The following is a 15,447-nucleotide window of genomic DNA, read 5'->3' on the forward strand; positions in this document are numbered from 1 at the left end:
ACCTCTGCCTGTACTGTGCTAGTACCGAACACTTCCTGAGAGATTGTCCTATCCGTCCTCCCCGCCTGGAAAGACGTACGCTGACTCCGCACAAAAGTGAGACAGTCCTTGATGTCTACTCTGCTTCTCCACGTCTTACTGTGCCTGTGCGGATGTCTGCCTCTGCCTTCTCCTTCTCTACAGTGGCCTTCTTGGACTCTGGATCTGCAGGAAATTTTATTTTGGCCTCTCTCGTCAACAGGTTCAACATTCCGGTGACCAGTCTCGCCAGACCCCTCTACATCAATTGTGTAAATAATGAAAGATTGGACTGTACCATACGTTTCCGCACGGAGCCCCTTCTTATGAGCATCGGATCTCATCATGAGAGGATTGAACTTTTGGTCCTCCCCAATTGCACCTCGGAAATTCTCCTTGGACTTCCCTGGCTTCAACTTCATTCCCCTACCCTGGATTGGTCCACTGGGGAGATCAAGAGTTGGGGGTCCTCTTGTTCCAAGAACTGTCTAAAACCGGTCCCCAGTAACCCTTGCCGTAACTCTGTGGTTCCTCCAGTAACCGGTCTCCCTAAGGCCTATATGGACTTCGCGGATGTTTTCTGCAAAAAACAAGCTGAGACTCTACCTCCTCACAGGCCTTATGATTGCCCTATCGACCTCCTCCCGGGCACTACTCCACCCCGGGGCAGAATTTATCCTCTCTCTGCCCCAGAGACTCTTGCCATGTCCGAATACGTCCAGGAGAATCTAAAAAAGGGCTTTATCCGTAAATCCTCCTCTCCTGCCGGAGCCGGATTTTTCTTTGTGTCCAAAAAAGATGGCTCCTTACGTCCTTGCATTGACTACCGCGGTCTTAATAAAATCACGGTTAAGAACCGCTACCCCTTACCCCTCATCTCTGAACTCTTTGATCGCCTCCAAGGTGCCCACATCTTCACTAAATTGGACTTAAGAGGCGCCTATAACCTCATTCGCATCAGAGAGGGGGACGAGTGGAAAACGGCATTTAACACCAGAGATGGACACTTTGAGTATCTGGTCATGCCCTTTGGACTGTGCAACGCCCCTGCCGTCTTCCAAGACTTTGTCAATGAAATTTTTCGTGATCTGTTATACTCCTGTGTTGTTGTATATCTGGACGATATCCTAATTTTTTCTGCCAATCTTGAAGAACACCGCCAGCATGTCCGTATGGTTCTTCAGAGACTTCGTGACAACCAACTCTATGCCAAAATTGAGAAATGTCTGTTTGAATGCCAATCTCTTCCTTTTCTAGGATATTTGGTCTCTGGCCAGGGACTACAGATGGATCCAGACAAACTCTCTGCCGTCTTAGATTGGCCACGCCCCTCCGGACTCCGTGCTATCCAACGCTTTTTGGGGTTCGCCAATTATTACAGGCAATTTATTCCACATTTTTCTACCATTGTGGCTCCTATCGTGGCTTTAACCAAAAAAAATGCTGATCCCAAGTCCTGGCCTCCTCAAGCAGAAGACGCCTTTAAACGACTCAAGTCTGCCTTTTCTTCGGCTCCCGTCCTCTCCAGACCTGACCCTTCCAAACCCTTCCTATTGGAGGTTGATGCCTCCTCAGTGGGAGCTGGAGCTGTTCTTCTACAAAAAAATTCTTCCGGGCATGCTGTCACTTGTGGTTTTTTCTCTAGGACCTTCTCTCCAGCGGAGAGGAACTACTCCATCGGGGATCGAGAGCTTCTAGCCATTAAATTAGCACTTGAGGAATGGAGGCATCTGCTGGAGGGATCAAGTTCTCCTGTTATTATCTACACCGACCACAAGAACCTCTCCTACCTCCAGTCTGCCCAACGGCTGAATCCTCGCCAGGCCCGGTGGTCTCTGTTCTTTGCCCGATTTAATTTTGAGATTCACTTTCGTCCTGCCGATAAGAACATTAGGGCCGATGCTCTCTCTCGTTCCTCGGATGCCTCAGAAGTTGAACTCTCTCCGCAACACATCATTCCACCTGACTGCCTGATCTCCACTTCTCCTGCCTCCATCAGGCAGACTCCTCCAGGAAAGACCTTTGTTTCTCCTCGCCAACGCCTCGGAATCCTCAAATGGGGTCACTCCTCCCATCTCGCAGGTCATGCGGGTATCAAGAAATCTGTGCAACTCATCTCCCGCTTCTATTGGTGGCCGACTCTGGAGACGGATGTTGTGGACTTTGTGCGAGCCTGCACTATCTGTGCCCGGGATAAGACTCCTCGCCAGAAGCCCGCTGGTTTTCTTCATCCTCTGCCTGTCCCCGAACAGCCTTGGTCTCTGATTGGTATGGATTTTATTACTGATTTACCCCCTTCCCGTGGCAACACTGTTATTTGGGTGGTCGTTGATCGATTTTCCAAAATGGCACATTTCATCCCTCTTCCTGGTCTTCCTTCTGCGCCTCAGTTGGCTAAACAATTTTTTGTACACATTTTTCGTCTTCACGGGTTGCCTACGCAGATTGTCTCGGATAGAGGCGTCCAATTCGTGTCTAAATTCTGGAGGGCTCTCTGTAAACAACTCAAGATTAAATTAAATTTTTCTTCTGCATATCATCCCCAGTCCAATGGACAAGTAGAAAGGATTAACCAGATCTTGGGTGATTATTTGCGACATTTTGTTTCCTCCCGCCAGGATGACTGGGCAGATCTCCTCCCATGGGCCGAATTCTCGTATAACTTCAGGGTCTCTGAGTCTTCCTCCAAATCCCCATTTTTCGTGGTGTACGGCCGTCACCCTCTTCCCCCCCTCCCTACTCCCTTGCCCTCTGGTCTGCCCGCTGTGGATGAAATTTCTCGTGACCTTTCCATCATATGGAGAGAGACCCAAAATTCTCTCTTACAGGCTTCATCACGCATGAAGAAGTTCGCGGATAAAAAAAGAAGAGCTCCCCCCGTTTTTTCCCCTGGAGACAAGGTATGGCTCTCCGCTAAATATGTCCGCTTCCGTGTCCCTAGCTACAAGTTGGGACCACGCTATCTTGGTCCTTTCAAAATTTTGTGTCAAATTAATCCTGTCTCTTATAAACTTCTTCTTCCTCCCTCTCTTCGTATCCCTAATGCCTTTCACGTCTCTCTTCTCAAACCTCTCATCCTCAACCGTTTTTCTCCCAAGTCTGTTCCTCCCACTCCTGTTTCCGGCTCCTCGGACATCTTCTCGGTCAAAGAAATTTTAGCTGCCAAAAAGGTCAGAGGGAAAAATTTTTTTTTAGTGGACTGGGAGGGTTGTGGTCCTGAAGAGAGATCCTGGGAACCTGAGGACAACATCCTAGACAAAAGTCTGCTCCTCAGGTTCTCAGGCTCTAAGAAGAGGGGGAGACCCAAGGGGGGGGGTACTGTTACGCCGAGCGCTCCGGGTCCCCGCTCCTCCCCGGAGCGCTCGCTTCACTCTCCCCGCGGCAGCGCCCCGGTCACGTCCTCTGACCCGGGGCGCTGCGATTCCGCTGCCAGCCGGGATGCGATTCGCGATGCGGGTAGCGCCCGCTCGCGATGCGCACCCCGGCTCCCCTACCTGGCTCGCTCTCCGTCTGTTCTGTCCCGGCGCGCGCGGCCCCGCTCCCTAGGGCGCGCGCGCGCCGGGTCTCTGCGATTTAAAGGGCCACTGCGCCGCTGATTGGCGCAGTGGTTCCAATTAGTGTTTACACCTGTGCACTTCCCTATATCACCTCACTTCCCCTTCACTCCCTCGCCGGATCTTGTTGCCTTAGTGCCAGTGAAAGCGTTCCTTGTGTGTTCCTTGCCTGTGTTTCCAGACCTTCTGCCGTTGCCCCTGACTACGATCCTTGCTGCCTGCCCCGACCTTCTGCTACGTCCGACCTTGCTTTTGCCTACTCCCTTGTACCGCGCCTATCTTCAGCAGCCAGAGAGGTGAGCCGTTGCTAGTGGATACGACCTGGTCACTACCGCCGCAGCAAGACCATCCCGCTTTGCGGCGGGCTCTGGTGAAAACCAGTAGTGGCTTAGAACCGGTCCACTAGCACGGTCCACGCCAATCCCTCTCTGGCACAGAGGATCCACTACCTGCCAGCCGGCACCGTGACAGGGAGTCCCCATCAAATTTGTCCGGCAGGGACAAGCGGAGGCTAGGAGCGCCCACTCGCTGCGGAGGAGGTGCAGGAGCTGGCGGAGGAGATGGTTGCTGCTGTAGCAGTGGCAGAAGTTGCTGTAACGTGGCGGTCAACTGCGATTTGCTGCGATTGCTGGGCGACCACCGTGGGTAGGTCAGCGAGACTTGGCAGCGGCACCTCAGCGGGATCCATGGCCGGATCTACTGTTAGGATTCGGCTAGCTGGATGTGGATCCTCTGTGTCAGCGAGGGATTGGCGTGGACCGTGTCGGTGGACCGGTTCTAGGGATGCTACTGGTTTTCACCAGAGCCCGCCGCAAAGCGGGATGGTCTTGCTGCGGCGGTAGCAACCAGGTCGTATCCACCGGCAACGGCTCAACCTCGCTGACTGCTGAGAAGGCGTGGGACAGAAGGACTAGGCAGAGGCAAGGTCAGACGTAGCAGAAGGTCGGGGCAGGCGGCAAGGTTCGTAGTCAAAGAGGATAGCAGGAGATCTGGAACACAGGCTTTGGACAACACTAAACGCTTTCACTGGCACAAGGCAACAAGATCCGTCAAGGAAGTGCAGGGGAAGTGAGGTAATATGGACAGGGATCAGGTGGAAGCTAATTAGGCTGATTGGGCCAGGCACCAATCACTGGTGCACTGGCCCTTTAAATCTTAGAGAGCTGGCGCGCACGCGCCCTAAGGAGCGGATCCGCGCGCGCGCCAGGACTTGACAGCCGGGGACAGGTGAGTGACTTGGGATGCGATTCGCGAGCGGGCGCGTCCCGCTATGCGAATCGCATCCCCGCCGGCAATGTCAGTGCAGTGCTCCCGGTCAGCGGGTCTGACCGGGGCGCTGCAGAGAGAGGAACGCCGCGAGCGCTCCGGGGAGAAGCAGGGACCCGGAGCGCTCGGCGTAACACATACACTTCAGTAATAAAGGGGTTTTACCAGTGAATGCCCATTCTGATTGGTAGGTTCTTGCAGCCATTGACACGTGTCACAGATCTGGACTGTCTGTACAATGTATGTTGTGTCTGGTTTCAAGTTACAATGGTCCAGAAAAGACCATTGTATGATGAAACTATTGTATGTTGAGGCAACTGTATAGTCTATCTGCAGCTGCTAAAACGGGTAAATCCGCCACGTTTAGGAGGCACCTGCACTGCTTTCCCTACATTAGGTCTTGCACAGGTCATGCCGGCCGGTGTTTACCTGGTGACCACTGTGGTATATCCTGGGGCTAACCAGTGATCATTCATCAGTGATATTATAGTCATTTTCGAGTTGTGGGTGACTCCATGAGTCTCCGGGGACATCATTGGGCACAGAACCTTTGGTAGACAGATTTTATCCTTGTTGTTTTTATACAGACCGGTATCATTCAGGGCAGCTCGTTGCTTTATCCACTTGCCCTCCTCGGTGCCTCTGGAGACCTTTTTAAGATGGTTCTGGAGACCTTTTTAAGATGGTTGCGTCAACCACATCAGGTCCATTGTGCTTTTCTTACCTGTAATAGAGAAACAGACTTGTCCTGAGCCCTCGGCATATTAAAAGCTTCTAAACCCCTTAAGGACGCAGGGTGTACATGTATGCTTTGTGCCCGCTCCCCTGCTATTACGCGGGGTCACAAGCTGGCTGGGAACCTTGTCTAATGCCGGACATCATCGATCGCGGTGATTCCCGTTATTAACCCATTAGATGCCGCAATCAAAGTCGATTGCGGCGTCTAAAATAAAAGAAAAGCTTTCTTGGCAGCTCAGTGGAGCTGATCCGGACCACCGCAGTGTAACAATTAGCTGAGAGGATGGCGGGAGGGCCCTTACCTGCCTCCTTGCCATCCAGTCTCTTCCTTGATGCTCCAGTCAGCCTCAGCGCAGATAACACTGATCAATGCTATGCTATGGCACAGAACAGTGTATACAATCAGAGGATTGCATGTTATAGTCCCCGACAGGGACTAAAAAATGGTGTAAGAAAACAAGTTAATAAATGTGAATTAAGCCATTCCATGCTAAAAGTTTGAATCACCCCCCTTTTCCAATTTAACCCCTTAATGACGCATGACATATATTTACGTCCTGTGCTGGCTCCTGTTATGTGAAGCGTGCTCAGGGGCTGAGCGTGCTTCATACCCGGTGGGTCCCGGTTGCTATCTACAACCAGGACCCGCGGACATTGCTGATCGGGCTGATATCCCGTATTAACCCTTTAGACGCCGCAATCAAAGTTGATCGCGGCCTCTAAAACAGGAGAAACAGTTGCCGGTTAGCTCAGTCAGCTGTTCGGGACCGCCGCGGTGAAATTGCGGTGTCCTGAACAGCTGAGAGGACAGCGGGAGGCTTCTTACCTTACTTCCCGCCATCCGATTGTCACTCTGCTGCTCCATGCCTGAGATCCAAACTAGAGCAGCAGAGCACCGATAACACTGATCAATGCTATGCTATGGCACCGAACAGCGTATGCAATCCAATAATTGCATGTAATAGACAAAAAAAAGTGTGAAAAAAATAAGTTAATAAATGTGATTTAGCGCATAAAACAAGCCTCATATAGGCCTGTAGGTGGAAAACTGAAAACATTATGATTTTTAGAAGGTGAGGGAAAAAACGAAAGTGCAAAAATGGAAAAAAAAAGTCCTCAAGGGGTTAAACGGCTTTGTCAGTAAGATCCTATCCTCTTGCTGCTCAGCGTCTGCCACCTCGGTTGGCAGCATCGGCGCCTCCATCATCTCCTTAGACGAGAATAAAAGGTGCGCTCCTGGTGTAGTAACGTTCCGGTAAACCCTGGCAGGTAGGTGGTAGAAGGCATACCGGAAGATGTTGTGCTGAGGACACAACACCAGCACTGGCACGTAGAATCCTAATTGGAATCCAAGATGGCCGTCAGCAGCCGCGGCATCCCCTCCAGGTCTGGCAGGATCCTCGGTGGGATGAATGTACTTGAAGAGGATCACACACGATCCACAGCGGTAAAATGGAGGATACCCGCTGGTGCTAGTACTGAGACTAATTATGGAAGAAGAATCTGACCATAGATCCTAATAACAGAACGGTGTCGTTTATTCCATACAATTGACATTAAAGGGGTACTCCACTGCCCCAGCGTTCAGAACAGCGTTCTAAACGAATGACAGGTGCTGCACAGAGATCACGGGGGTCCCAGCTGCGGGGTCAGATATCTCATTCCCCTATTCTTTGGATAAAGGATAAGATGTCTTGGGGTGGAGTACCCCTTTAAGTTTCTAACCCGAACCGGGTTCTTCATCAGGTAAATAGATATAGGAGTACTCACAGTTACATCCTTATTATAAGCGGTGAACGAATCCCTACCGGGTCACTAGAGTCACCTGACCGCAGGTGAAATATATATAAAAATCTATAGAATTGATTTCCTCCTAAAAATGCAAATATAAACAATATATATCAAAAACCTTTACATTATGTCAGAAGGATTTACAAGATATGAGAAATAGCCAAAAAATGGAGACGGATGCCTCTGGAAACAGCTGGAGGCACCCCACGTTCATATACAAAGGGTAATGGGGACTTATAACTATAAGCTGGACATAAGGGGTTTTACAATATGGTGACAGAATATAAAATCCATATATTATACGGCCCATTAAGAGCCATAAATGTGTATAAAATGTCACAGTGCGACACCTAATGGAGGAACACGCCGGTCTTACATCCAAATGGAGAAGGTAAGTTTTATGGCCTCGCATGGTGGACGATCAATACCATTGAAGGCATTAATGCTTTCACAATATAACGTGATGTTGAGCGCCTTGTTTATACAGTTACAAATATATACAAAAAATATTTGAAAAGTATAAACAAAAATGAATAGTATATTTATAAAGAGGTAAAGTGTATAGGCAGCTCCCCGCAGGTAAGTCCCCTCCACAGCACGGCAGGTGTATGGCGGCACCAAAGTCCATATGAGAAGGAAAAATAACCAGCGTGGACCAGAGTCCTGTTTATTGGAGAAAAGTCACAAGACACAAGAAGGTGAACACCATGACGCGTTTCAGGCGTCGCCGCCCTTAGTCATACAACGTTTACACTGAATTTCTCCAGTTAGATAGGTGAGAACATTAACCCCTTAAGGACTGAGCCCTTTTTTGTAATTCTGACCACTGTCACTTTAAGCATTAATAACTCTAAGATGCTTTTACCGATTATTCTAAATTCTACAATTTTCTAAATTTTCATGAAAATTGCAAAATCTGAAGTGACAGATGTTACAGAACTACAACTCCCAGCATGCCTGGGTAGTCTTGGCATGCTGAAAGTTGTAGTTTGGAAACATCTGGAGGGCTACCATTTGGGCACCAATGTAATAGTGGTCTCCAAACTGTGACCCTCCAGATGTTGCAAAACTACAAAACCCAGCATGCCCAGATCGCTTTACTGACCCCTTCCTCCCCCCCCCCCACCAACGCCTCCCTACCTGCGCCGCTGATCTCCGCTGTCTCCAGCGATGATCTGCGGTCCCCACGGCATCTTCTTTCCAGGTACCGGCCGCCATCTTCTCCCCCCGTTCTGCCCGACATCCAGGGGTGGGCAGAGTGGGGGGTTTCCCTGGCAACCCCCTGTTGTGCGCTGTCATTGGTCAGAATTCATTTCTGACTACTAATGGCAGGGGATAGGAGGAGGTTGCACCACTGCAACCTCGCTCCTATCCCTCAGGATGATCGGAGCTGTCACTGACCGCTCCGATCATCCCTATTTTCTGGGCGATCGGGTCACCAGAGATCCGATCAGCCCGGAATAGCAGAAAATCGCATGTCTGACTTAACATGTGATTTCCTGCGATCACCGACATGGGGAGGTCTCAGGACCCCCCTCGGCGATGTGCCGGGATACCTGCTGAATTATTTCAGCAGGCATCCCGGTCCCCGACTGGCTAGAGGCGGGGGCTGGAATTCCCATGGATATATCCATCCTTAAGAGGTTAAAGGGGTACTCCGGTGGCAAATGTGTTTTTTCAGTTTCTACTTACCCTTGCAGGTGAGTTTTCTTCTTATCTCTGGTCTTGTGCTCGCTCTTTGTTTGTCTTTCTTTTCTTTGCACAAGTGTGTCCATGTAGTGTAGCATCTATTTCCGTTTTGCCTTTGTTTTAGAAACTAGAGCTCCCAGCATGCCTTGTAGCCAGTCTCCTCTTTCAGTGACCCGCCCAACTTGTTTCGCGTTGCCGCCAAGCCCTGTTTGTGGCCGGCTTTATTTTTTTTCCCTTTAGCCCTTTCCCTGCCCTGCTCATTAGTATACTCATCCCACCCTCACTGTCAGCTTCTCACCCCACAGTCCCCACATCAGGGAATTAATGAATTGTCAGTGGGGGGGCTGATTCCCCCCCCCCCCCTCAAAAAAAAAAAGCAATGTCACCGCATCAGGGAAAGTGTTAACTGTGAGCCGCAGCCTGCACATTCTTCCCATGTTAGGGAATGAATTGTCATCCGCAGTGCGCTGTCCCCACATCAGTGAACTAATCATCTGTGACCCGCGGGCGCTGCTTCCTGCCCTTCCCCCTCCCCCAAGTGATGTCCCCGCAAGGGTTAAAGGACATCTGTACTGATGAATTTTACATATTCCTGTGCACGGGCTGCAAAAATAAACTTTGAATCACCTTCCTACGTTCCCTCGTTGCTACGGTAACGGCCTCACAGTCCCCTGCTGCGATCCTCACACTGCTTCCTGGGGAGGGGAATGTCACAGAGCCGTCAGCGTATCACCGGCCGCAGCGATGTCCCGCCTCGGCCGTTGATAGGCTTAGCGTACTGTCATGTAAGGATTCGGCTGGCAGGAAGCAGCATGAGGATCGCAGCAGAGGACCATGAGGTTGTTACTGTAGCAACGGGGGAACGTAGGAAGGCGAGTCAAACTTTATTTTGTTTATTTTTGCAGCCTGGGTACAGGTATATGTAAAATTCATCAGTACAGATGTCCTTTAACTGTGAGATGCAGCAGTGCTGTACATTCTCCCCACGTCGGGGAATGAATTGTGAGCGCGGGCGCAGGGCTTCTGATCAGCTTCTGTTCTCCGATCAGAAGCCCTGCGCCCACGCTCAGAAATCATTCATTTCCCGACGTGGGGAGAATGTACAGCACTGCTGCGGCTCACAGTTAGCACTCGCGGGGACATCGCTTTGGGGGGGGGGGGGGAGGCGGGGCAGGAAGCAGAGCAGCGCAGCGTCACATATGATTAGTTCCCTAATGTGGGGACAGCGCGCTGCGGATGACAATTCATTCCCTGATGTGGGGACTGCAGGGTGAGAAGCTAATAGTGCGCCCGCAGGGGGGATCATGATAGTGCTGCGGCTGACATGTTACTAATTCCCCCGCCATGGGGACAGTGCGCCTGCGGGAGGAATCATCATGATAAGCGATTCCCCTGATTCCCCCGCGGGCGCTTGGTCCTCATGGCGGGGAAGAGGTAACATGTCAGCCGCAGCGCTGATACAGGGTATTCAGTACATTGTGAGCCGGGTGCAGGGCTGACTGACAGCGGGAGGAGACATCCATCCTCCCGCAACAATTCAATTAGTATTCATTACAGGGGTGTGGAAAAGGGGCAAAACCATTGCAGGAGAAAAAAAAACAGCAACGCCTGCAGCGCTGACGTCTTGTCCACAACAGTGAACAAACATGGCCGCAGGTGTGGACGACCAGAAAAACTACTTAACTTCCGTCATAGAAAAGAGGTCAGTAAAAAACATACGTGCTGTGGACAGATGTATAACATGTGATTTACAAAAGTGCTAAACTCACTACAAGCATGCTAGATAACCATAAAACTGTGATACCGGAGTACCCCTTTAATCGAGAACATGACCTATGGATGGAAATGTGAGAGAATATGTCTTATCCAGCCATGTTGTTCAGGTGCCATGAGCTTTAAAAGGGTACTCCGCTGCCCCAGCATTCAGAAGATTTTGTTCCAACCGGTTGGAGCGGGTGTTGGGCGTCGTGTCGTCACCTCACGACCCCTCAATGCAAGTCTATGGGAGTACGGCCGCCACACCCTCCCTCCCATACATGACATCACGACCCCCGCCGCCCACACCCAGTGTTCAAAACTAATGTCAGGTGTTGCTCAGAAATCACGGATAACACCTACAGGATCAGAATGTCCTAGAAGCCAGAAGATAGAAGTGATTTTATATGTCTAATCTGCTCATGTCCTGTTACCTTGTAGCCATATATGAGACTCTTTACCTCCCATGTAAAATTATAGAGATGACATCGCTGGATCAGTGACTACGTTATAAAAGAAAAACTTAAAAAAGAACAAATCATCGTTACACAACAATAATATTCATATTGCCCCAATAATACATAAATTACAAACAAAAAATAGAAAAAAAAAGAAAGATAGAAATAGATAAACCTGACGTCTAGCATAAAACTTATTTATAATAATAATAATAATCAATTATTTAACCCCTTAAGGACCAGGTCCTTTTTCATTTGTGCACTTCTTACCTTCTAAAAATCATAAAGCTTTCAATTTTGCACCTACAGACTTATATGAGGGCTTGTTTTTTGTGCCACCATTTTTGTTTTAATGGGACTTTTTGATCGCTTTTTTATACATTTTAGGGTATACAAAATTACCAAAAATTACACAATTCTGGACTTTGGATTTTTTATTTTTTTTGCGTATACACCATTGACCGCGTGGTTTAATTAACATAATATTTTTTATAGTTCAGGCATTTACGCATGCGGTTATTTATATTGATTTTTTATGGGAACAGGGGGTGATTACAACTTTAATTAGGGAAGGGGTTAAATCACAACTTTTTTTATTATATTTTTTACTATTTTTGCACCATTATATAGTGCCCATAGGGGACTATTACTGTACATGCAATCTACTGATTGCACACACTGTTCAATGCTATGCCGATCGGACGGAGATGGAGGCAGGTAGGCACCCTCTCCCGTCCATTCCGCTGTTCAGGAGCTGCCAGGAACGGTTTAGTTCATTGCCGCGTCTAAGGGGTTAATGCCGGGCATAACTGCGATTGGTTATGTCCGGCATTAGCCACGGGACCGCCCGGCTATGCCGCGGAGTCAGCCCGTGACCACGCATTATAGCACCGGACCGGGAAAAGAGCATACAGATACACCCTTGGTCCTTAAGAGGTTAATTAAAAGGTTCTAAAAGTAATCTAAAGAGAACAAGTCTCCAGGGAATTGCTCAAGAAATTTTGCCATGAAACAGGTTCCTCAATTTTGAATAACTGGGAACTTTTTTTGCACCGCTGTGAAATGGTTGGAGGGGATAGAAGATCTCTAGTATATCGGAATAAGCCGTCTAGTCACCAATAGTAGGTGTGTGATTAAAGGGGTACTCCAATGTTCTGTAAATTTTGTCCAGAACGCTTGGAGCTGGAGGCCGTGATCATGACTTCACAGACACGCCCCCCCCCTCCCCCTGTGACATCGCACTGAGAAGATTCTGGAATACCATGTGACAAAAGGAGAGGAGGAGTCTCATACCCCCGACAATATAACTTATATGAACTCTCCTGTATACGAATACAGGGGGAGGAGCCACGTGAGCGCTAGAGATAAATCCGCACTGTTCTTCAGAGAGTTGGATATTCAGCTCCTCTTCTCATATAAGATGCATTTTGGTTACTATTAGGAGCAGAAAAAATCAGATAAGAATAAAGCTTAGATATTATTATTATTTAGGGAATAAATACAATCTCTCTAACCAATTTCAGGGACGTATGTTAGTAAAACGCTTAAAACATTGGAGAGTAAAGATAAATTTACTTATAAAACCCCAGAAAGCCTGAGATTCCTCTATGGCCAAAGTATTCGTAGAAGAATATAAATCTCGTAAAGTAAAAGAATGTAAACGTTCCCACAAAGGGGAAGAGGGAAAATGTGTTTAGTAATAACCATAGGGAGTAAAGAAAGTGGGGTTAGGGGAGAAGGGAAATCAGAATCAGTCGTAGAGCAGTCTCGTAATACCGACAAAGTTATATATAAAAGAGGAAAGAACTAGAGAGGCCAAGGAGGAGTGCGGGGGCCACAAAATGGGCCCTATAGAAGGAGTGACTGAGGAGAATTCCATATCCACATGAGGAGGAATATAAAGGGGAGGATGAGAAAAAGAAGAGCGAACGAGCTCTAATAATCCAGACGAAGGAAAAGCTTTATAATAAGTGTGTAAATCCGGAAACACAAAACCGCCGTCTAATGTCTTCAGGGTGAGCGTCTATACGGGACACGTGGTCTCTTCTGAATCATAACAAAATTACTAAATAACCATCGGATAGAAGAAAAATAACAATTCCGTACTATGATAGGGACGGACTGTACAAATATAAAATATTATTGGTAAATATAAGATTTAAGAACCTTTTTCCTTCCAATCCACGACATATATGGAAATTTACGAGCGTGTAACTGGGTCTTCAATCCGTGTAATAATGGCGCAAAGTGTGAAGTAAAGAGATCTTGTACCAGATGTGATCAGATCTCTAGGGATTTTATACCCCGGGGAGGACAAAGAAAAGGAAAAGAATTACACCGATGTTTACTGAACCCGGGGGACGCTGAGATATTGACGACTTCTCATATAGAAAAATGGATTTTATCATCGGAGACCGAAAATAGACGTCAAGACGGGAAACGCTGGTCTAGGGTTTGTGATAAATAAAAGTATCTGCAGCGTCTTATGTTCAGAAGAGACGATCTTCAAGGGAGACGCGCGGATCCTGTCTGATGCCTTGAATTAAAGTCTCTATAATCATAATGAGAAGGGGGCGGGGACAACACTGACGTGTTACATTCCCTATATACAACGTCAGGGACAATATTACATTTATTATAAGTCCAGTGTGCGGAGATGGATATAAGAATAATAAATCATATAAGAAAGAAAACTTTTATTAACAATTGGTAACAAGTTTGGAGATGCAGTATATGATATATGTGTAAATGTCAGATATCCTATGTACATGGATAATATATAGATGTTATCTGCATCATTTATTGCTCTGAATTGACTTCTCTCCTGAGTGAGTTCTTTTATGTTTAACAAGATTTGATTTCACAATAAAACATTTTCCACATTCTGAACATGAAAATGGCTTCTCCCCTGTGTGAGTTCTTTGATGTTGAACAAGCTTTGATTTTGCAGTATAACATTTTTCACATTCTGCACATGAAAATGGCTTCTCCCCTGTGTGAGTTCTTTGATGTCTAAAAAGACTTGATTTCTGATTAAAACATTTCCCACATTCTGAACATGAAAATGGCTTCTCCCCTGTGTGAGTTCTTTGATGTTGAACAAGATGTGATTTCTCCGGAAAACATTTCCCACATTCTGAGCATGAATATGGCTTCTCCCCTGTGTGAGTTCTTTTTTGATGTCTAAAAAGACTTGATTTCTGATTAAAACATTTCCCACATTCTGAACATGAAAACGGCTTCTCTCCTGTGTGAGTTCTTAGATGTTGAACAAGTTGTGATTTCTTAGTAAAACATTTCCCACAATCTGAGCATGAATATGGCTTCTTTCCTGTATGAGCTCGTTTATGTCCAACACCCCTTCTGTGACCTTTATTTTGGTGAACATCCTGTGATGACTGAGAAGACAGGACCTGTATATAAGGATGAGATGACAGATCTTGGCTGTGAAGGGCTGAGGGTGTATCTGGGATAATGGAATGTTCTTCATATGTATCTTGTGTGATATCATCATCTGCTTTATAATCTGAAGATATAAGATTCTCCTCTGATCTCCTGCTACAAGAATCTGCAGAGAATAACACAGATTTTATTATCAGTATTAACCCCTTAACAACCCAGGAAATTTAAGCTTTAGTGTTTTCCTTTTTTTTACTCCTCTCCTCATAGCCATAACTATTTTATTTTTCCATCTACACTGGAGAGTTTGTTTTTTGTGGGACTGATCTTACATTGTATTAACACCCTTAAAATAGAAGTCAGGTCCATACAATCACAACGATATCACATTTGCATATTTTTCGTTACATTTACTAATTTTATAAACAATTCCAACAAAGATAGCTTAACAATTTTACACCAAAAAGTGAATATATTATTGGAGAGTTTCATTTACATTTAACATTTTTTACACTTTTTGATTCCTCTAAAGGACTTGTATGAGCAGTCATTGGATTGCTCATACAGATCAGTGCAGTACGTATTTACTGCATTGATCCATTAGAGCCGACTATAGACAGGCTGTATCAATAGCAGAGTCCTAGCAAAGGCCTTGGGCTGCCATGACGATGGATGGGCCCCCCATGTTCGCTTCGTGGGGAGCCAATCCTTACCACTGCACCACCAATGATTCTCACTAAGGCTGTATAAATGCTGATGTCAGCTTTGACAGTAGCATC

The 15,447-nt window shown here is 47.2% G+C and overlaps 1 protein-coding gene across 1 annotated transcript in view; it reads right to left on the reverse strand.

Moving 5' to 3' along the window:
* LOC130298197 (oocyte zinc finger protein XlCOF7.1-like) overlaps nt 1-15,447 on the reverse strand; it is a 286,423-nt gene that overhangs the window by 50,885 nt on the left and 220,091 nt on the right. The window contains exon 8 of the mRNA XM_056551114.1: nt 14,087-14,600. Within this exon, the coding sequence (XP_056407089.1) occupies nt 14,087-14,600 (514 nt within the window). The remainder of the gene's footprint in view (nt 1-14,086; nt 14,601-15,447) is intronic.

The sequence above is a fragment of the Hyla sarda genome, assembly GCF_029499605.1.
Source record: "Hyla sarda isolate aHylSar1 chromosome 1 unlocalized genomic scaffold, aHylSar1.hap1 SUPER_1_unloc_4, whole genome shotgun sequence".
NCBI lineage: Eukaryota > Metazoa > Chordata > Amphibia > Anura > Hylidae > Hyla > Hyla sarda.